This window comes from Cheilinus undulatus, linkage group 6 (assembly GCF_018320785.1).
Source record: "Cheilinus undulatus linkage group 6, ASM1832078v1, whole genome shotgun sequence".
NCBI lineage: Eukaryota > Metazoa > Chordata > Actinopteri > Labriformes > Labridae > Cheilinus > Cheilinus undulatus.
Genome location: NC_054870.1, coordinates 12608179 through 12631399, shown reverse-complemented (window position 1 = coordinate 12631399; position 23221 = coordinate 12608179). Strand labels below are relative to the sequence as shown.

General features: G+C 39.6%; 1 protein-coding gene across 3 annotated transcripts in view; it reads right to left on the bottom strand.

The window, feature by feature from the left end:
* The window catches only part of LOC121511320 (regulator of microtubule dynamics protein 2), an 83995-nt gene that overhangs the window by 42019 nt on the left and 18755 nt on the right, over positions 1–23221 (bottom strand). For all 3 annotated transcript variants that reach the window (XM_041789955.1, XM_041789953.1, XM_041789954.1), the window contains exons 3-5: positions 9277–9460; positions 7787–7889; positions 6126–6186 (exon numbers count right to left, since the gene is read on the bottom strand). In XM_041789955.1, the coding sequence (XP_041645889.1) occupies positions 6126–6186; positions 7787–7889; positions 9277–9460 (348 nt within the window). The remainder of the gene's footprint in view (positions 1–6125; positions 6187–7786; positions 7890–9276; positions 9461–23221) is intronic.

Genomic DNA, 23221 nt, shown 5'->3' with positions numbered 1-23221 from the left:
CCCCATCTAAATTCCTACTTGCCCTGTCCATGAGGTACTTTTTCTGGCTGTCAAGTGCATACATTTTGCTCAGGTGGCGGGGTCTGCTACAGATGCACCAAGTATAACATGATGCTTTTCTTCTGATTTTATTTCGTTTATTCATCATGAAAGTGAAGAAATTTTGCTGACATGTGAAAATCAACCAATTAAGATTTTTCTTGTTTGATTAAAAATGTCTCCCCCAAAACTACATAGTGCCCTGTAAAGTGCTATTTCACAGTTCCACCCTGTAACTGTAACAGTTAGACCAGTGGTACTCAACCTTATTCTACCAAAGAGCCACATTGTCTAAAAAATACTTCAGCGAGAGCCACAATACAAACTGGTAATGTAAGGTAGATAATAGATCAGTTAATCTGTAGTTGAAATGAAGTAAAACAGTGGACTGGTGGATAATTATGAGGTTAAATGGGATAAAATGTCTGTGCAGAGTCAGAAGAACCAGTCTGTCAATGATAATGAGCGTATACTTATTTTATTTATCACTGACATCAGGCTAAAACCTTGTATCTCAATTTTTCATGATTTTAATTTGTTTTTATAAATCATATTTGTATCATTTTTATAAATCTTTCATTCCCTGAAAAGTGGTCATTTTGGAGATACCAGTCTTTGGACCAACACCAGCATTACGAAAGTTCCACCTGGCCTGAAGATTTTTTAAGATATCAGAATGTGTTGAGTTTGAGCTCTGAGATTGTTTTCAAAGAAAATGATGAATTATGGTTGGCTATTTGGGTATTTATATCTCACACTGGGGCATTTACTGGAGCTCTGTCGCTTTATTAACATAAAAGAGATGCTTTCTAATTTTTTTCGACTCATTATTAATCCTTTAGTAAAAGGGGGAGGGGCCTCATATTGGTCTTTGCCCTGGGCCTCCAAATGACTAAAACCAGCCCTGCCTCACGCCTGCAGCTCTCCATTCACATCGTTTCACCCTGCCTCATTTTGGAGCTTTGGTTTTATATTTCTGCTCTTTTGACAATATTTATGATCAATAGTGCATTAAAGATCAAATAAATAACTAGATACGATGTTATCTCCACGTGTGATCCATGTGAGTTATGCTCATTGATGATGTGCATTGGCATAATTGTCAAAAGATATGGGTGTGAGAGAGCATCAGCAGGATGTGGCTGGAGAAAAAGTTAAAACGAGGAAATGGAAAGCTTCAGATTAAACACGACAGCACACCTCAATGAAAGAGCAAACTGAAGAGACGCACCACCTGCAGACTTCCTCTGCTCTCTTCTCTTACACACGCTCCTCCGTCGAGCACGTCCGCAGTAATGAAATAGGATTTAAAAAAATAAACGTTTTAATTTGGAAGTTAAAGCCTGTCTTCTTTATGTGGGTAACAGATTTATTGATGTGACCGACCATGAATCGTTACTGATGACAGTGTTTACCTTCATAAAGGTTTTTAGTTAAAGTTTGTGCAGCTGTCTGCACGTCAGCAGACACGCTCAGCCAATGGAGGCAGCGATACACTGCATCTGCCCACTCAGGGGCTCTGTAGTAACAGAAACGAGAGGAGAAAATAATAAAATTAATGAACAGAGAAGCTCAGAGTCGTGCTTGCCCGATCGGGCAAGTCCTTACAAGCTTTGCTTACCCATCGGCTTTTTGAAGTTGCCCCGGGCATTCGGGCAACCTTTAATGTCGAACCCTGTTTAAGTCTAGGATGTGGTTCCTTTCCTGCATGTCATTCCTTTCATCCCTGTCCTCCCCTTTAATAAAGCCCTGCCAAAAAATTCTTAAAAGAAGAGAAGTGCAATCTGATGCTTAATCTGTTAGCTAGTAAATAGAAAAGTCTGTTATCATTATTTTGTGATTGTTGATAATGACCAGTCCATAAAGCAGCCTCTGTTGCCTCCTCTTCCAATTCCACATTGTTCTTTTTATGACATGTCCAGCCTCCTGAGACGGCCCTCTACCCCTCCAGTCACCTGCTTTAGCTGCATGTGTGAACAAAAAAATGGTTCATATTTTTTACACATGTACAAATTTCCTGAACTTTTCAAGGAATGTGTGAATGCAAACATTTTTTTTACTCATTTTACTCAGAATTTCTCCTGCTAGCCTATTTGTAATGCCCCTCCTTGATCCCTACCTTGTCTGTCAGGGAAAACATCCTGCTGTTAGAGACAAGTGTGAACACATAAATCAGGAAGAGCTTCAGACATTCTAGAAATTTTCATGTGCATGTGTGAAACACCCTGTTTTTTAATTTGAGTACTGTTTTTGCAGAACACATATTCTGAAAATAATGTTCAGATTAATTTAGAACCTTCACATTTACTCCAGTAGATAGATTTTTATACTACTACCATTTTGATCACCGATCACTGATCTTTAAAAAGCCTGACCTGCCGATTCCGATTTTTGCCGATACGATTTTTTTTAACTGACAAACACCTTCAATGTTCCAATCTTATTTTATTGAATAACATTGAACAATACCCGTGAAACAATACAAACTTGTTGTTTTAACTGCACATGAGGTAGTTCTCTCAAATATAAATGAAAAGTTTAAAGCATTGCTGTCCAAACTACTAAATTATATCAGTCCCTGTAGTCTTTCATTTTTCACATTTCAGTAGGTAGAGGCATATGAAACCGATCTCATCCACTGATCTTATTTACAAGGATTGGCCAAGCGCCGATCTCCTAAAATTAAGGAAATCGGCGCCGATACCGATCTTGGTCGATCAATCGGTGCACCCCTAATTTTAATAACATGTGAAAGTGTTGGTAGTGTTCAGTCTTGTTACTTGTTATTCAAGGAATATCTGATTAAAAGAGAAGCTCTGAAAATGACATTGCATGAGCACACTGGCGCCACATTAGCGTACAATGTATACAGATAAACTAAGTTTTCATTTCAGATTTAAAGAAGAAACTCACTGTTATGGTCAGCATCAGGGCCACTCATAAGGGGGGGAAGGGGAAAGCTTTCTGGGGCCCACCTGAAAAAGGAGGTCCATTACAGCCAGTGATAACTTTGTTAATCTTAATGCAAAAACACTTGTTGATGCATTCATGTCTGTCTATTCCTAAATAGCCAGGCATGCCTTTGTTGATTTCGGAGCGAAAAAGATCTCAAGACTTTTGAAAGATTAGGCTTATGAATTAATATGAGTAGACAGATTTATACAGAGGACTTACTTGTTGGATTTTCATGGTCCCAGTCTTTTCAGCAGGCAGTCCTGGGCACCATAAAACAAATCAACATCTTCCCTCTCTAAAGGTATCAGTAACCATTAATAGCCCCATCAATGCTTTATCATTTGCGTGCAACACAAATCTAAATACCTTGGCACCATATGCAGAGAAAGCATAACCTCAAGCAACGTCTATGTACAGTAGTAAATATGTACAGCTCACTGTGAAACAACCACCAACATACAGGAAGAGAAACTGCAATTAAAGACAACCATTTATCAGCGGAGTGATTCCTGTGTCACCGTCAATCCATCAGAGCAAAGTGAACCCGGGCCATGTTTACATTCCTCTCCCTGCTGTGATGCTATCGAGTGGCTGAGGGGGTCTGCAGGAAGGATATGTTTGGAGGGTGAGCTACTATTATCACACAAACATGCACGTTTGCATGCAGCAATGCTCAGCTGGAAAGCACCGCTCTAAACTTTTTACTGGACAGATGATGCACAGTTCTTTGGTTTGGTCATTAGTGGGAACTACAGGTAATCTTTCTTTTTTGGTTCACTGAAATGTTCCTCTGAAATGTTCCTCTGTATTCCTTGAAGTTACATTCAGTATTTTCCCATGAAGAGTTGCCTGAGTCAAACATCCACTCATACAGTGAGGAACAGCTGCTCCTGGCCAACACATCACTCAAAAAAACAACCCCCCCATCTGGGGAAAGTACCTGTGTTCATGCTTTCATAACCGAAGAAGTTTAACTAGATCAGGGTTTAACCAGGTGCTAAAATGTAGCCATTTACCTGCCATCAAACTGCATCATGGAGAAAACAAATATAAACAACAATAAAATATTTGTTTTCTTTTATCAGCTACAGTTTGAATCACGATGTACAGGTTTGTAATATTGTAAGGAGAGAAGCGTGAGGAAACCCACAGGCTCATATTTCAGCTGTGAACATGCACTACAATGGTCTATTATGCAATTTTAAAGCTCTATTCCTCTTTTTAAAGATAAAGATAAGAGGAAATGTTGATAAAGCTTATTGAACTGAAGTGTATGTAAGGGATTAGTGTTTCCCTTCGGCTTTAGAGCTGACAGATGACCTCAAGAGAGGCTTGGAGGTGAGCTGCCACAGACAACTGAAGGCAGTTTTAAGGTTTTCAATCCTTTCTCTTAGATTTTAACCAGGAGCCAAACAAAAACTGAGAGCAAGCATCTGCTGTCAGTGTTGAAAAATGGACCTGGTTTAAGAAAACTGGATATGCTATCAAGAGTATGCCAAATAGACTCAGCATTTGGTTCTTAATCCCCAATCTGGCAATGCAACAGCTGTCCTTTGACAACGACCTGCACCTCTGAGGATGAGGAGCCAATTTATCGGTAAATCCAGTGCAACCCTGTGAGCCAATTCTTCAAAGTGCATTTGCCCATATTTGTACCTTAAAAAGCAATCATAACTGATCAAAACAGAAATACACCCCTCTAGATTAGTCTGCAAACATAGTGTCATTTCTTGATTCATTACATTGCTAGTGCAGTGTCATTTGATCTACTTCTGGTGAATCTGAGTTAAACTATAAATAGTAAGTTACACAGAGGTTTGACTGAATAACTTCAGTGGTATGAACCTGGAAATGGTAAAATTTTCTTATTATTTAGTATCAGTTGACATGTCTTTAGTTTGCTCAAATAACAACACCATAACACATTTGTTTAAAAATTAAAGATGTAAGCTAATTCAGGTCTGTCTTTGAGAGAAAAAAGATATATCTTAATATGACTGCATTAAAGAGAGGTTGAATAAATCATTCACAAATTATTTCGGGAAGTCCAGGATTATATACTGATTGGCTTTCAAAATTCAGCATCAAACAGATTTGTTAGGTAAGTTGAAAAAGTTTTCAGAGGTCCTGTGCTGAAAATGCATGTTCACTGTTTATAAAAGGGGAGCTCGCTCATTTGGAGAAATTTTCTCAAAATGCCCTTGAGTTATTTTCACAAGCAAGGGATGAACATGAGGCCCAATTATCTAGATTTTTGACATCCAAGATCTAACCTTTACAAGCATCAGTTTAGCTCAGTTGGTAGAGCAGGTGCTCACAGTCAGAGGCTAGTTCTCAACACACTGGTCCTGGGATCAGTTCTCGTTGTTGGCGCTGGTTGGTGCTTGTCTTCCCCAACTCCATCCCCATATTTCCTGTCTCTTTGCAGAAGTCTCAACCCAATAAAGGCAGAAAGTACCACAAACATTCTTGAAATTGGACAGCTTTTACTGATTCATCCTTGAGTTAGAGCAAACAAGGTATAAACATGAGGCCTGGGGACCTCAACCTCTGGTTGATCTCCAAATATTATCATGTAATCCTTGAGTTACAGTGAACATTTGCATAAATTTTAAGTAAAATCCCTTCAAGTTTGCTTAGATGGGGTGTTCATGAGATAAATCAAGGTGCATGTCCATACAATTTTTGAAAGTTGTGTAGAAAGTCTTTGCTCAGGATGGACAGACCTGGAAACATAATGCCTCTGGACTCAAGCTATCACCATCATGGAGGCATAACAACAGCCCCTCATACTAAAATCCAGTCTGAAGCATTGTATCTTAAAATAGAGTTTATAAACACCAGATCAAAGTTTCTGATCATTCTATTTCAATGTGGTGCATAGTGACTAAGATAGTGAGAGATAAAAACACAACTGCCAGAGACAATCACAAACCTAGGTACTATAAATATGTATTCAGGGGTGTGAATTATCAGGGTTCTCAAGTTCCATGTCAAGAATAATACCAGGCTAATGCTCAATACCAGGGTACTAATGAGCATTAAAACTCCCACTAATTGGCTTGTGAACTGTAGGCTTTATTGATGTTTAAAAGATGAGCTCAGAAATGAGGGAAACAAGTCAAACCTACCACTGATGACTGTCAGCACATGTAGGGTTCAGGCCCACCGCCTCCTCACCAATTTTCTTCCCTGAAGGAGTGAAAAAGAAAAAATTCAGATGACGATGCTCCTCTGAAACACTTATTACACACACAACACTGGCTGTAGACATTCTTGTTCACAGGACAGAAGAAGAGAGAGAGGATTATGACAATCAGGGGGTGTGTTGACTGAGAAAACACAACAGGATATACAAGAAAGCGAGCGCTGGATAAAAGCAATGAAAACAGAAGTGGAATGAAATGCAATCTAAGAAGAGGGCTCAGTATTAAATCCTTCATCACTCAGTGCAGAGCGCCCCATTCCATCTGCTCTATTAATATCTAAATGAATGTTAAATATGATGCCCTTCTGCTGGAAATATCCATGTCTCTGGCACAGGTGTCTCTGCAGAGAGCACCTGGCCAGCTCTGATCAGAGGCACACTGATGAGGAAGGATTACATAGAAACAGGTCAGGCCACTTCTGTGGAGTCACAAAACAGCCTCTGTTTAGGAGGGAAAAAAAAAACATTATGGTCTACTGTCCAAAGTCTGTGAGAGGAACATGAGACATTTCAGTGTCTGAATAAAGAGTCCCGTTTTATAACCAGAAAGTTGCTTTTAAGACAGTAAGCTGTTCTCCTTGAGTGTCTGACCCACTGTTCTAAGAGAGCAATAGAAACTCTATTCACTGAGATAATCATGAAACTTTGTGTGCGAGACAAAGTGAGGTGTTTCTCAACCACATTAGCCCAATCTGAGTCAGACTGTTAGATTTCAGTGTTTGGCCTGGTCAGATAAATGCTGTGATGTAAAAAGATGCTGGCACTTGTACACACTGAAATACCTCACAAAAATAGTAAGGGATTGTGGAACTGGTGACCTCTTGGACAAAGAGAGCAGCATGAAAGCAGATATTTTAATGCAAGTTTGGGATAAATACAGAGGGCCCGCTTCAACATGAGTGCATTGCAGCTGTTATTTTTGCCATGATCAAGCTTCTGTTGCAACAACTTCTTATCCCTATCCAAACATTCTTAAAACATAATGCACCAATGACTTTATAGGCCGAGGTGTCCCTTTCATTTTGATCCCCTTAATTGAAAATGAAACAGAAACTTTATGCCCGTTTGCTATGAAGCTCAGATGTGAAACACAATGTTTGCAGTGCTGATTCCATCATGCATTACCTTCACTTTAAAAGTCAATCGCTTAATATATATATATATATATAAGATATATTTATATATATATTAAGCAGTAAATCTTGATTTATTGAGGGACGGTCCAGTAAAATACATCTACTACCTCTAGTAATACTATGCTTGCAATCCAGCACTCGCAGCTGTTATCTGACTAGAGATGTCAGTATCTCTTATTGATAGTCAATCATCTTATTATATTGTAGTGGACAGATTAGCAATGATACCTTCTGAGTGCTTCTGTTTTAAGCTAGATGATTATACAACACTTAAAGTTTACATTTGTGGGCCAAGATCTCAGTGTCCAAACAAGGATTATTTAGAAAAGGGAGCTGCATGGATTTGTTGGATTTGTTTCTTGTGAAACCGACATTTAAATAGTATGAAATTTGTGATCAGATTTGGATGCCTGGCCGTTTTTTAAAAAAACACGATTTAGTCGATTACCTGTTTCTGCGTGACTCTTCTTCTCCTCCAGAGTGTAGCTGATGTCATGAACATCACAGTAAGCTCGTGTTAACCGCCAAAGAAACGAAGAGCTCTGTCCAAACTGTAAAAGGACACAAAAGTGTTAGCTGAGATTTTGCTTGGATTGCTTTTTGATCTTAAACTAAACAGGATGTGGAAATTATAAAACAAAAAATGACCTCAAGAAAGAATAATATTAAACAAATTATGTCTTTATATGAGGACTGTACACTCATTTTACTGGGAAACAAACTGAAGCTTATGGTAAATAAAGTCCTGAGTACTTGTCTTTTTATAATCCTAAAATCTTTGGCAAAACTGTAATACATCTGAAATTCAAACCTTGTACAAACAAAAACAAAATCTACCATAAAGTTATGCATCTTTTTCCCCTTTGTCTCAGACTGGCTCTCAGTGACTAGGACTGCAAACTTGTTTTTACTTTATTTTATTTTAATGTTTTTACTCTTGCTTCTTGTATCTTAATACTGTGGCACCTGTGCAAAAGTCATATGTGACCAAAGCCAGATAAAGTTCCTGGAAGTCGGCATTCCGGTGGTTGAGAAAAATGGATACAAAGTCGTTTTCTTCAAAATGATCATTTTTCGTTTTTTCTCATTTTATGCAAGTCCAACATTTAAACTACTCATTCGATGAAAAAAGTACCACAAATGTGATATTCAAAAGCGTTAATTTTGTGTTTTAAAATGCCCTCTTTTCGTAGTTTCAGTTTTCAGATTGAGGGGAGGGGAAAGCGAAACTGTTAGGTGATAATTGGCCACTCAGCCTGCCATTGTCCCCAGTTTCCATCCCCCGTCGGCACGTAACTACAGCTGTTTCTAGTTATCACCTTTAACAACAATCCTCAAGATGCACCCTGCAGCGAAGAAAAGTAGAAGAGACTATGAAGAAGCAGCAAGAATTATCAACAGACTTGGGAAAAATTCAGGATCACTCGACAGTGAAAGTTTGATGAAGACGGATTTCCTAGGGGAATATTTTGATGAGCGTCACCAGTCCGATTCAGAAGCTTGGTCTGGATGGACTTTATGTAAATGTGGCTCTATTGTTCACGCCCATCACCCAGCCTGCCTGAAGGTAGGAGAAGTCCTGAAACTTTGAGCCTGGTTTTCTCTGAACAAACAGGAACTAGAAGTTAACATTCAAATGAGCATATCTTTGTGAAATATCCTCAGATTAAGGTTTATGATACACCATTTGAAAGCTTGGAATCTACGTTTTCATAATGTGTAAAAAACTCAAAAATGACCTCGGTTTACTTGCAGGACTTTTTACCAGCTTTGGTCACATATTAATAACAACATAAGCATTATATAATAGGCAGAATGAACTAAAGAATTAAAAGGTCAAATTGTAATCTTACAAAATGCAGTGTTGGGGATAACATGGACATAGTTGCTACCTCTGAACTGAATGCATGCAGAGAGCTAACAGCCAGTTTCACACACCTCCTCTCTCTGCTGCAGCAGAAGGTCGAGACTTTCCCTTTTTTCAGAGTCAGTGCCTTTGCGCAAATTGTCGATCCTCTCGAGGAGGACAGAGAGCTGGTCTGCAGGTTGTTCTTTATCACTCTGCTGTCCATCGCTTAGCTCTTCATCCTCTTCCTCAGAGTCTGTCAGTGCTGTTATATACCTGAAAGTGGCAAACAAAGAGAACAACAATTTAGTCAACAAACATACAGTTTATTGCACCAGTTTAATGCAAAGATCTGAGGCTGGTATCAGATATTGGTCCAATCCAGACTCAAATAGCTTAAATGGGTGTCACGATAATTGGTTGACCCATGAAACTACTGTAGATACACAGCTCAGTTCTGTGCTATTTTGTGTTGACAGCCATCACATGCATGTGCAACTTCACTGTCCTTGGGGTTTCCTGTGTGGCCTGTGAGTTGCATGGGGAAGGCTTAAAAGAAAGATTAAGAAGTATGGATGATTTTCACCCCTGTTATACCAAACACCCCAATCCATGCATAGGTAATGTTTTAAGATGTGATGCTTAACCACAAACAGACAAGGCAGACAAAATAAATCAAAGTACTTAACTCTGTCAACTCCACTAGAAAGACAGGGTAAACTTCAAGTGAAAGATTGAAAATGAAAAAGCCATTAGAACCACAGTGTGGTGCGTCATAATGTAAATAATTCTCTGAAGGTCCTCTGCCTGAACTTCAAAACAGCATACGAGCATGTAGTAGCAGAGTTAAAGGATGTAAAAGCTAAGCTTTACCTGGAAAACTGGGGCTACTACATCATTACACAATGAAGTGCTGCAGGCCAAAAACTTCCACATATCACAACGCACCAGGGACTTGATTTCAACTGCCAACCAGGAAATGCTTTATCAGTTCACTAAAGTGCATAACATTTTGTGGGAAAATGCAGCAACATGAAAGAGCTGGCCAGCTGAAGGAGGGTTCACTGTGACAGCAGAGGGTGAGTGATGCTGTTGGAAGAAGTACAGAGATTGTGGTGCAGATTGTGATGATAATTCTAGCTTACTAACCTTAATTTACTTAAAGGTGTTTGTCAAAGTTGTAAAAACCTGATGCTGCCTTAGCACAGAGATATACCTGCTGTTAACTACATGTGAAGGTACGCCAAGGTACGCCCAAGTGTGTGACTGGCAGGAGGACTAAGAGGTGGGGGGTCAGGGGGAATGACTGAGGCTCTGCTGAGGCAATGGAAACACTGCATTAATCTTAACATTATGAATAGAGTAAAAATCTCTTCATTACCTTGTAAAAATGCAACATTAGTGGGTCAAATTAGACAAGGGTGGGGTGCCACAGTCCAGGTAATTAATGAGAAACAATTTCTCTGGGGGCGTTTGGCTCATAGCCACCAATGAACCCAGTCCCATAACCCTGGGACCTTCATATCTGTGCAAGGAAGAGTATAATTTACATCCTGCTCATCAGGTTGTTGTAAACGGTCTAAGCTCTCTGGTGTGCCCTCTAGAAGTATCCTTTTTTAACACACATCACACAATAGAGTATGTAGACAACTGCACCCATGACACAGTTTAACGCTTACACAAACACAAGGTTAAACGGCGAGATATCTCCAGCCTCACTGTCACATTGAGGATTATAGGTCATTAATTTAACACTGCCATCGGATCGGAACAGTATCAGAGCTAAAGAGGTTGAATTGGTACATCACTAGAGTGCAATAAAACTTAACTGTCTCCATCACATCATCAGAAACGGTTGGCAGTTTCCCAGAGGAACAAGATGATAGACTGTGTCCTAGTAACTCACGCTGAACCATCCCCTCTGTGTGAGGTGGAGTGAAAACTCTTCAGCTTTGAAGTATCTCTACAATCAATCAAATACTGAAGTCTTAATGAGCATTTTTACCACCACTTTCCTGCCAGGTTCTGATTTTAAAGAATCAATTTTCTCTGCCTGTTTACACACAAAATCTGTTTACATAAGTGGGTCACTTAATTGTTTTTAAAGACTGGCTGTTAGAAAGTCTTGACGCCTTAACGCGGATACCTGAAGGCTTTTTGCTCCAACACAGGGAGACTTGTTTGTCAGGGCGAGGCACGCAACTCTCGCATTAGATGTTTTATGGAGCCTTTCAACTCCTGTAAGTATGTACAAACACCTTGAGCAAACTCTAGTAAAAACAAAAAAAAAAAACAAAAAAAAAACCAGCTATATTAATGGTAAAGGTAAAAAATGAAAGACACAGACAAGAGTGAAAATATGAAAAGCCTCTATTAAGTGTTGGCAGCTGCCGCATGTGCGTCATTGGTGGTTAAGGGAATATTTTGGGCTGCGAGCCATGGTTCTGGAGGGATGTGTCAGAGCGGGCCACAGACAGAAACACTTGGGACCCAACAGGTGCCTCGTGCCGGAGGCTGCTTCCTGACTCCACCCCACCACACACCTTCAGCGCAGAGTGCTGTGCTTACAGGAGAACTGAGGGCATTTTTCAGCTGCAGATTTTCTTCAGTCAACAAAGGAACCGTCACGAACAACGCGCCGAGGCTGATAATGTCAACAACACAAATGAAGCTGTGCTAGTAAAAGAATGCTGGCCAACTTACAGATAGCAATGCTACATTATCTTTTAACACCAAATGCATCCTATTCTTAAAGAAAACACATCTTATCTATATTTTTGAATAAACAAAGGATTACACAACAGAGTGCATGTAGAAGGAATCAATCAGTGATAATCTGCACAGTCCTTGACATGCATTTACTCTCAGATCAAAAGAGTAATATTGCTTAGCTCAGCATATTGTTTTCTCAGATTCTCGATTGTGTAATTTATCAACAGCTGCAAAAGCTGCTGTAGGCTACCTGTCTTGCACAAATCAGCATAGAAAGCAAGCAGCACAACATTTAGCGGCAAACTTGCTGCATGATTCCCTCAGATGTTGCAGTGAAGGGCAGGGCAGAGCAACTTTAAAAATAAAGTGAATATAATAAGTATTCCACATGGGCAACCGAGAGAGAAATCTTAACATTAATCAGTATTGTGTTGTCAAAGTGACCAAGAAAAGGCTTTACAGATGGACTAAAATCACTCATTCTGAAATTCCTTTTTATACCCATAAAGTGGCTAAAAGGGGTTTAAAAGAGCAGCATGTAGAATTTAGTGGCATCCACTGGTCAGTCAACAAACAACTAGTCCAGTCACCCTCTGAGAATTTACAGAGGCAAAAAACGGCCAAAAAAATAGCCAGATGTGCTCATTTGCACACGTTGCATTACTTGGTTGTATTTTTTTTCCATTTGGGTATGAGCTCTGGGTCGATTTTTCATTGCTGATTTGTGTGATTTTTAAATAATGTGTAATTTTTAGGGCTGTCTAGATTAATCAAGTTAATCACCATTAATCAAGGTCAACAATCAGTGCACTAATCTTTTCTAATCTCCCTGCAGCCACAGTGATGTGAAATAGTTTAATGTCTAATTTTTCAAAAAAATTGCAGACAGCTCAGTGGACAAGTCAAAAGTCACCTGAACCTTTATAATTTTCTCTTATTTTATTTTCAATCCATATCAAGTTCCTTTTTTGTGTTTAAGTTCTTGTTAAAATCTTTAATGTAAAAACAGGTCTGTACCTGAACAGGAAGTCAATCACCTTCAGTTAAAGACAGTCAAAAAAACAGAAAATGACACCAAAAAGGGTTTAAAATGTGAAATAGTGGAATTTTAAAATTCGATCAAAGGGTGTGATTGATCATGATTAACTACAGAAATTCTGAGATTAATCACAATTAAGAATTTTAATCTTTTGAAAACCCTAGTTGTTTTGAATTTTGTCTGAATTTCAGGCTTTATAATTGGGTATTATTTCACTGCTAATGTTTTTTTTTTGTGTGTGTGTGTGTGATCCTGCCGAAAAACTCATTTCCCATTGTGGAACAATAAAGAGAATCTGCACCTGAATCAGGTCTGTTACTGGGTCCGTTTTTAGATAGATATTATTGCGATATTTTGCGTGGCAGTATTGTATCGATTCACGTCCGCCAAGTATTGGAAGAACAGGAAAAACTAGAAAAGCACTCAGAGAGCGCAGACGTCCGCCATTAGCCCCATCTCCCAATAGTACAGAATTATTTTAAAAATTCCTGGATCCAGATGGTGATCTGGATCACTCCCAAAATCTAATCAGTTCTTCCTTATGCCAAACATTTCTTCACAATCCGTCCACAACTTTTTAAGCTATATTGCTAACAAACTAACTAACAAACCCTGCCAATCACACTTGGTGGAGGTAATAAAATCAGTGGTTTCTTCTATCCACTTGATAATGTTGTGGCACCCTTTGTCCAGTGAGGTCCACAGAGCTGGCGGTCATGGAGCAGGAGAAAGTTGGTACATAAAATATGGCAGCACCAGGGAAAAGACATTAGGAATTAGGGATGCACCGAATGTGGTGAAAATGGCCCAAAAGTGCATTTTCAGTTTTTGGCCGAAAGACTTTTATCACCAAAACAACAAGGCCGAAACATGACGTTGTGATGACGCAAGCAAAAACCACGGCCAGCACGTGCTTGGATCAGTGGTTCTCAAATAGGGGTACGTACGCGTAAAGGCACTCCAGGGGGTATGCGAGATTTTAAAATACATGCAGACTATTTAAGAAAAATAGCACCTTTCTGTGCACGTCAGGAGCGACACATTTTTGCGAGTATATTCTAAAATCCCATCCGGGCTGCGAACGTCTGCGGTGTGTTTTCTCTGCCCTCTGATAAACAGTGATATTTTTTGAAGCGGAAGATAAAAGGAGGTTTGTCCCTCTCTGTCCTTCACTCCGTGCGTAACGCGGCACTTTTACGCAAAGCCAGGCTGTCAGTGCCGTCTAGTTTCACTGTTTCATTTACTGTGCCAGCCAAGTTTGTAAGAGGAGGGACTGACTTTTCATTCATTCTATGTCAAATATGATCAATAAGAGTAATAAGGGCACAGCTGAGGGTTTCTGTGAGAGGAGTTAACTCTCTCCACAGCGCACAGACTGGCTCACCTGTTTGTGTTCCAGACTGGTCAGAGGAGTCATTTAGCTGGTTAATCTGGAGCTTTTATAAGTCGTATGTCTGAGGTCAGAGGAGACTGTGCTGGTAAATATTTCACTAAAGTCCCGTTAGTTTAGGAACAGCTCCAGCTGTGTGAGTTTCACTCCAACGAGCGCACATGGTGGTGGTGGTGCCGATTTTTAAGGTAGACAGAGGAACAGAAACGTCCTCCTCTCCAACACCACCTGATGTTTGATATCTCCTCATATCTGTCTGTATCAGTGCTTGCGCTTTTGCCTCTTTTTTTTTAGCCTGGTAGAGAGGGAGACAGCCCGACGTGTCCACATGAGCGAAAATGCGCTACTTAAATATGCAGCAATGTCGCGCTGTGAAATGATGTTGCAGGTGAGGAAGCTTGCTTTGACTCCCTACAGGTTTAAAATGTAAATATTTTGTGTAAATAATTTGCATGAAAAAACTGAGTATAGGGTGTAAGGACCTTAAGTTTATAAACTAGAGTTAATATTTTGTAGGCTCTTAAATTTAATCACCCTAAAACCCAGAGTCTCCCCCATGGCAGAATGGTTTGACCCACACTGGAACATTTCTGTCAATCACTGTATTCACAACCTCTCCATTCATAAAAAGGTTTATGATTTATTTTTTGTGAAGAAATGCTGATCTATAACTAAGTTCATGATTTCAGTTTGAGAAGAGAGAAGTCTTTTTTATAATTTGTTTATTATTCACAGGTTTTTAGTTCTTTCTGGCTCTATGTTTTTATTTCCAAATTGTTCCAGAGAGACCACTGCAGCCGAGCAGAGTTTTGCACACCTCTGGGTTTAAAGCCTTTCCAGTCACTGCTTTCAACAGCTACATTAATTTGAATTCCCACATTTAGAGATGAGAAGATGTGCCATGACTTTAGTCATGCATTTTTAACATTTAAAATGTATGAAAAAGAAATCTAATATTTGTAATTTGAAAGTGTTTATCAGTTACAAAGTTTGATAAATCAGACAGCTGTCACAGCACCCTTTAATGTCTTTCTTTTTGGCCAAAAAGCTTTGGGCTGTTTAGGGGGTACCTGGCTGAAAAAATACTTCACAGGGGTACATAACTGAAAAAAAGATTGAGAACCACTGATTTAATGTAGACATGATTGTGGTCAAGTTAAACATTTTATTTTGTATTTTATTTTATTTTATATTGTGTATTGTTGGAATGAAGTGCTTAATAAATATTTACATAATTTTGTAATTGGTTTATTCTTTGAAGCATTAATATTAATTTTTGCAATTGCAACTGATTTTAGTGAGGTCAGTACACAGTCATAGCCATAAATGCAATGGTACTAATAATTGGCATAATAATTTCTTTCAGTTTTCGGTTTTCAGCCTTGGTTTCCTCATTTTTGGTTTTCGGTTTCGGCCGAGAATTTTCATTTCGGTGCATCCCTATTAGGAATGTAAGCAGGGTGCGAGCAAGATGGATATGACACATGGGGTCTGCAGGGAGTACTGCATGAAAATAAAATTACACCACCTAGAGATAGGGATAGCTGATGTAGGCAAGGCTAATGCCAAATCAGCCAAACAGTTGAAAACATGTTATCGATCACAATATATGGTATCACAATACTCAATTTCTCCAAATGTTTAAAATCACAATAATATTGAACCAGGGCCTAAATATTGTGGTAATATAGTATGGTGGGGACACTTCTGATTTCCAGCTGTAAGAAATATTCTTGAATTTGGGGGCTCAGTCTAACAAATCACAAGTACAATAATTCTTCTTTTTCAAGTGGTTATGAAACACTAAACAGTGAATTCAGAAAGTTTTCAGACCCCTCTCTCTTTTTTTCAATGATGTTAAATTGCAGCCTGATGCTACTGTTTAAATCTTTCGCTCACTGATCTAAAATTACTACCCCATAGACAATAGCTCTCAAATGGAGGAAGTCTGGCACATCCAGGACATGTCCAAGAGCTTGACCTTTATGTGGAGTTTTCTGCAAACTTCAAGTGGGCTTTCATGTACTTTGCACTGAAAAGAGGCTACTGTCTTATAGTCACTATGCCACTAAGCCCAGATTGATGAAGAGCTTCAGTGATGCTTGTCCTTCTGGAACTTTGTCCCATCTATACACAGGATCTCTGGAGCTCAGTAGGAGTGACCATCAGACTCTTGATCACCTGTATCACCAAGGCCCTTCTCCCCCAATCGCTCAGTTTGGCCAGACGGCCAGCTCTCGGAGGAGTCCTGGTTGTGCCAAACTTCTTCCATTTCAGAATTGTGGAGGCCACTGTGCTCTTGGGAACCTTCAGTGTAGCAGAAATGTTTTGTAGCCTTCCAACAATCCTGTCTCTGAGCTCTGCAGGCAGTTCCTTTGACCTCACTCTGGTAAATAATGATGCAAAGACAGGGAGCAAATACTCTCCTATTGGTAGGCATTAGGATATAAGTCATTTACGTTAGGTCAGGGTGTCAAACTAGGCAACGATGCAAGAGTCATGGGCCGTCTTGGACGTGTTGTTGATTATGTCACACTACAAGAGCGTGCAAAACAAAAAAGAGAAACTCAAGGGTCAGGATGGTAGTCTACAAACCATCAACCATGACTTTCTCATTGAATCAATAAGAAATAAGCATCTTTCAGCTTAGATACTGTCATTTTGAGATAGTCTGCAAAGCCTCTTTACCCCTCATATGTGAGGACTTGAATAGGTGTGCTGTTATGTTTACTTTGACTGCTGTGCTCTGTATTCACGTCATTATAAAGCGCTGCACAAGACTCGGCTTTTTAACTGTAACCAGACAGTCACATCACTGGACTTGTGTCATTCATTCATTTCCCCATTCATTCATCCGTTTGTCCTTTTATTCATTGAGCAGTCCCTGCAGTTATTTACTCAGTGAGCTGGAGGACTGAGTGATCAGCGCATTCCTGTCACGCCATTCCACGGCTCATCAATCACCTGAGTTGAAAGAAGAAAAGACGCTAAGGATCAATTTGTATTAGCGTGCCTGTTTGTATAGTGTACATGACGGTGTGTGGGAGCCATTATTATCTTTGTAAAGTTACAAGCAGCGCAAAGCTCTGAAAGAACACGTCTAAATATTGTCATCAGTGTGTCAACATTGACTAGAATATACCAGCAAGCCCTCCAACAACTCACAGGTGATATGATATTGTTCTGTAGACAAGCTTGACTTGAAGAGGAAGACAAATATTTGGGCTTTTTTTGTTTTGTTTTGTTTGTTGTTCTTTTTGTCCATGATGTACGGTGGCCGAGAAGTCTCACACGAATGCAAATTCAAAACGCTTTGCAAAGAGAAAAAACACGGACATTTGCGAAAAACACAAAAACAGAAGTTTACAACACAAATACAAAAACTTGCTGCAGCGCATGAATACAAACACTGAGTGTGTGCATAGATACATAAACTCGGCACAGTGCGGAGGCAAACAGATTCCACAACAGCTCAAAAATACAACAACTTGGTGCAGCAGCTGCAAATAAAAAGTCACAACACAACGGAAGTGGGGCCGTTATTAGGGACAGACCTGATAGCCTGCTGCTAACGGCTCCGTTAGCAATAAAGTTACGTACCACACCGCTACTCAAAATAATTTCTGTACTCACAGTAGTTAATTTGTAGTGTTTTTTTTTTGTGAATTTTAATAACTGTAACCTCCTGTACAGTTTAATATGTATGTAAACAACTATCTAAATCAAATTGATCGGGTCCATTCATTCGTCTGGCAGCTTACGTCATGCACATCGGACCCCAAACGTAGCTGTCCGCGCTGTTTGCCAGTTAAAATTACTTCTAAAACTTATGGATTACAAAATAAAATGTGCAAGAAGTGGAGCTGACAAACGATCAGTGTTTACTTACTTTAATTACTCAATCCAAGCGTGTCTTCAGTAAGTTTGAGTTGTGGTACGTAACTTTATTGCTAACGGAGCCGTTAGCAAGCTATCAGGTCCATCCCTAATAACGGCCCCACTTCCGTTGTGTTGTGACTTTTTATTTGCATCTGCTGCACCAAGTTGTTGTATTTTTGTGCTGTTGTGCAATCTGTTTGCCTCTGCGCTGTGCCGAGTTTATGTATCCATGCGCAGCGCTGAGTGTTTGTATCCATGAGCTGCAACAAGTTTTTGTATTTGTTTTGTAAACTTTTTTTTATGTGTTTTTCTCAAATGTCATCGTGTTTTTTCGTTTTGCAAAGCGTTTTGAATTTGCATTCGTGTGAGACCTCTCAGCCACCGTAATGATGCACCGGCAAAGACAAGAAGAAAACTACAAAATGAAGAAGAACCAAACAGAAAGAGAGATGACATATGACTTTCTAAATTGATTCTTAATGTATCAACTCAGAGGTTAAAGGTGACATTCAGATAAACTTTGTAAAACGGACAGAAGTGGCTGAACCAGCGGATGTTTAACCTAAAATCTGGCACTTTTCACAAACAATCATAGCTGACAACTAAAATGGACACAACTAAAATTTATGGAAAACATGCATGTGCTGTGTCCCTGGCTTCAGTTCTCTGGAAGAAGAAGCAGCACATAAAAAAGGCTTAGCCGTTTGGATGTACATATTTCACACTTGTTACACCAACAATGTTTACGCTTACAAGCACAACAGTGCTCATGTTTTAATGGGCGGTTTAACATGGAGTTTAAAAGACAAAGATGGCAGACGAAACAAAACAAAATGAAATGATACATAGCAGTTAACTTTCTTGGCTGCTTTGCAACTAAGGCTAAACTTCCATTGATGGTCTGAAACTACAAAATACCTGGGACAAAAGTGCAGTGTGTCTGCATGTAAATTCTTTCTGAAGGCCTTTTGCCCTCACCTCTACAAGAACATACTGTATGAGAACATTAGTTAATGGATGTAAAAGCTATGAGCTTCACCTCAGACACCTGGAGCTGTGACATCACAGCACAATGCAGTGCTCCAGGCTAAAAACTTCCACATATCATAAACCAGCTACTCACTTTCAGTTGGCATCAAGGAAAAGCTGTATCAATTTACTTACCGTAAGTGTATGACATTTTAAGAGATGATGCTAGCAAGTAACCAGGAAGTTTCACACTGATGCATATTCTAAATGCTTTGGATCAACAGGAAAGACGAATGCAATAGCTACAACACAAACACAAACAGGCACAGTATGAATGCATGTTCAACACTCTTTGTATTAACAAAAAACATGAACACAAATAGCTTCACAGCGTTAGTAGTCAGATGGACGCTTTCACAGACGGACGAGCGTGTGTGAAGGCAACAAAGTGATACTTATGATACTTACAATAAACTTTAGCTAATGTTGCACTTACTCTCTTAACTCTTTCTTGGTGTTCAACCACAACTGTCACCCAAGATGTTTTAAATTTACATTCATTCTGCATCTGTTTCTGTGTGTTTTGTAGTCTATTTGCAACCATCTTTTCAGTCAAGTCAAAACACTTTTCTGTTTAGCATTTTGGAATGCATTAATGTGAGACTTCCCAGCCACCGTAAAAAAGCTGAAGGCAACAAACGGAGTGCACAGCTTTTGGCTTTTTTACACAGCAGCAAAGGGTGAGTGATGCAAAGACAAGTAGTAGTACAAAGTTGTTTCGCAAACACAGATAGAGCTGATGCTTTGTTACTCAAAGATCAATCCCAGTTTCATCGTTACAGTAAGGTTTAAAGGTTAGGTCCATTTAGCACTGGTACATCAAATCAAAGCCCAAGTACTGGATTGGTATCAGAGCTCAAAAAGTTGGATTGGGGCACCTTTATCAAATAACTTTAACTGATACAATTCCATTATCCTTATTTATTTTTTAACAGACAATCCAAAAAAATCCTACAAAAAATGTAAAAAAAGTAGAGATGTTGGAAAAATTTGAAGAATTCTGAAGTTTTTTAATAAGTTGATACTTTGAGGTGTTAATAAATAACATTTCTTGCATAGGGATGTGTTTGATGGCTTTACAGTTTAAGTTAGATTCCTATACAGTCTGCACCAGAATGACTACTCAGTTAAACTTATTATGATCATTTTTCATCAATTAAGGCTCACATTTCTAGACATTTGTGCCACCTACTGTAACGTAGCTAGTTGTCCCTGCGATGGCTAATGCCATGCTGCCGTAAGAAAACTTAACTGATAATAACTCTAAAACCACAGCTTTACTGATGTTTCTGGCAGAAGGACACCTATTAGAGATGCAGCATCTGAATATAATGTTTGCATGCATACTTCATGATACATAAACATACGGACACTTGTTTTACAAAACCTCTAAGTGATGTTTCATATTGATGCATAGTTAAAACATATGTTTTAGCATTGTCTGCAATACATACAGCACTGCTTTACAATGACTGAGCTGCACAAAAATTAGTTGTCAATGAATAATGTTCTAAAGATTTTTCAATAAAGAAAACATTTCTCAGGGAGAAAAGTGTGTTTTTCTTGCATCCTTGCACAGCCTTACTAATGCAAAACTCATGCGCCACCAAATATGAACTTTTTAAAATAAAAAATATAGCACAAAAATTTAGAATATTAACCCTGACTTGCTGATGGAAGATTTTTGCCCTTTTCTGTCTCTAAAACTTCCTTCTCTATCTGTTTGTTTTCTGTAACATCCAGCTGCTACGTTTTGGTTTTCATCTCAGTACTCAGACAGCAGCCACAGTGTATCTGACCTCGTAACACTCCTATGTGTGTACTATGTAAATCTGGAGTGTTTTATTTTGAACTTACTGTGTGCTCACAAAAGGGGACCAACCATTCAGTGCCCAGACCCCACGGGGCCATGAGGAGATCTCTCAAAAGAGCTTAGCGATGGCAGTCTCCTCGGTTACACATTCAAAACAAACCAGAGTTACCATCCCAACATCAGCAGGCTCTGGAACATGCAGCCGGGCTCATTCAGCGAGTGTAGCTGTGGCGACAGGACCATTGAAAGCCTGCTCTACAACAATGGCTGACTGACTGCACAGAGGCCCCCCCCCCCGCCCGCTGTAGCCTGGGCCCAGACTCACTCCCACTCTCTCACTGATCAGCTGCTGACAACATCACTGAGTTTCCAACTATGCCCTCCTTTGTTGTGGTAAATAACACGAGCAGGGGGGAAATAACCTGTCAATCAAATGTCACAGACACATCAGGACACTAAAAGTCATAAATGAATGCAACAATTCATCTCCTACGTTCGACCATAAATAGCACTTCTGTCAGGATGTTGTAACACTTTGCTCTTTAAATAGCTCAAGGAAGAAACAAGTTTTAAGCCGGGTTTTTTTACATGTGACGTTTGATTCATGATGTTGCCAAAAGGCAAACTAGAATCGAAACACATGTGAACCAAGTCACATTGTCAGGGACTGAAAACAATGACACCATCACAGAAGTGAAGAAACTGATCCTTAGAGGTCCACTGGAGGTCCACTCCAAAAACAGTTGATCCCTGTATGATCTACCAAGTGATTCAGCATGAAAGTGTCCAGTCCGTACTCAGTTGTCTGGATTTTTAGTATGAGAAGTGTTCAGCCTGAACTGTACTGACCAATTATGTTTTAGTAGGTGTTGGTGTGTACAGCTGAAGCAGTCCATGCAAACAGCAAAGAACAGGCTTAATGTTTTCTGTGCTAATGACGTACAGGTACCCATTGCAGGTGTTTTGTCCATGATTGATTTTTCTATACAGAAGTCTGCTTTACATGCTCTGCTGTGTGAGACACATGAAACTGGTGTGCATGTAATACTGTACACTTTAACTTGAAGGTGGCGGACTGTGCAGTGAGGCTCAGCAGTGGCATGGGGCAAACATCAGAGCTCCAAATGTCTGTGGTGAAGCTAACAGCAGTGAAGCTGCTTTTTAAATTCTCTAGTATGCTGTCACGTACTTTGTTGTACAACTCTGGTAAGGCGGTGTCAGTAGTGTAATGTCAAAACAGCAGGGCATAGTGCTGGTCAAAAAGCTCAATAAGGCTAAAAAAAAAAAAAAATTCTCCACCACGGAGATGGGCTGGTTGTCCAAAGCAATGAATTCTGCCACTTTTCTGTTATCTTTTTAGCCTCATCGCTATCTCGAGTGCACTTGTCTTTCCTCTTAAAGTTCAGAGTTCATTGCTTTGGTGAAGCTGCCTGTTGCTAGTGAAGTCATCATATTCCACTGAATGTTTAGTTTGGAGATGAGAGATCAAATCCGTAGTGTTGAACGCAGCTCTGCTGCTACCATCTCATGAAATGGTCATGTTACAAGTGCTGCAAGTGGCCACTGGACTGTTTTAAACACAGGAATGCTAATGTTGCTACCACTGCTTTGTTGTGTAACTGGTGCGTTTATGGCCTGCCATAAATTGTGCTCTGTTTACAACAGCTGACATAAATGATCGGCTGGGCTGATCAGATCAAATTGCCGATCTCCAGTCAATTAAAAATGCTTATATTGGCTCCAATCCGATACATACGATCAGGATTGGGACACCCCTGGTTGAAACTTGTCATAGTCTCTCCACTTTAACTTAAACTCCAGTTCCAATGGAAAAAAAACAACCCAAAGCATGATGCTGCCCCATCATGCTTCACTGTGCTCCTTCCTCTTCTTCGTTAGTTTTTTTATGGCAGTTAGCAAACAGTTATGATTGTTGCTAACATGTAGATTGGCATGTAAATACTGCCATGTGTTACTTCCTTTTTTCCCCATTCAGGCATATTTGTTGTGTGACTATAGGCAGAGAACTGTGACCCCAGAACCACGACACTTCAGGACGAATATCAAAGCTTTTACACCCCTAATGACCAATGATGATGTATCAGGAACTTGAAAAGTCAGCCAATCTTGTAGGGGAAGTTTACAACATTACTCCTCAGAAGTCTATTTTAAGGA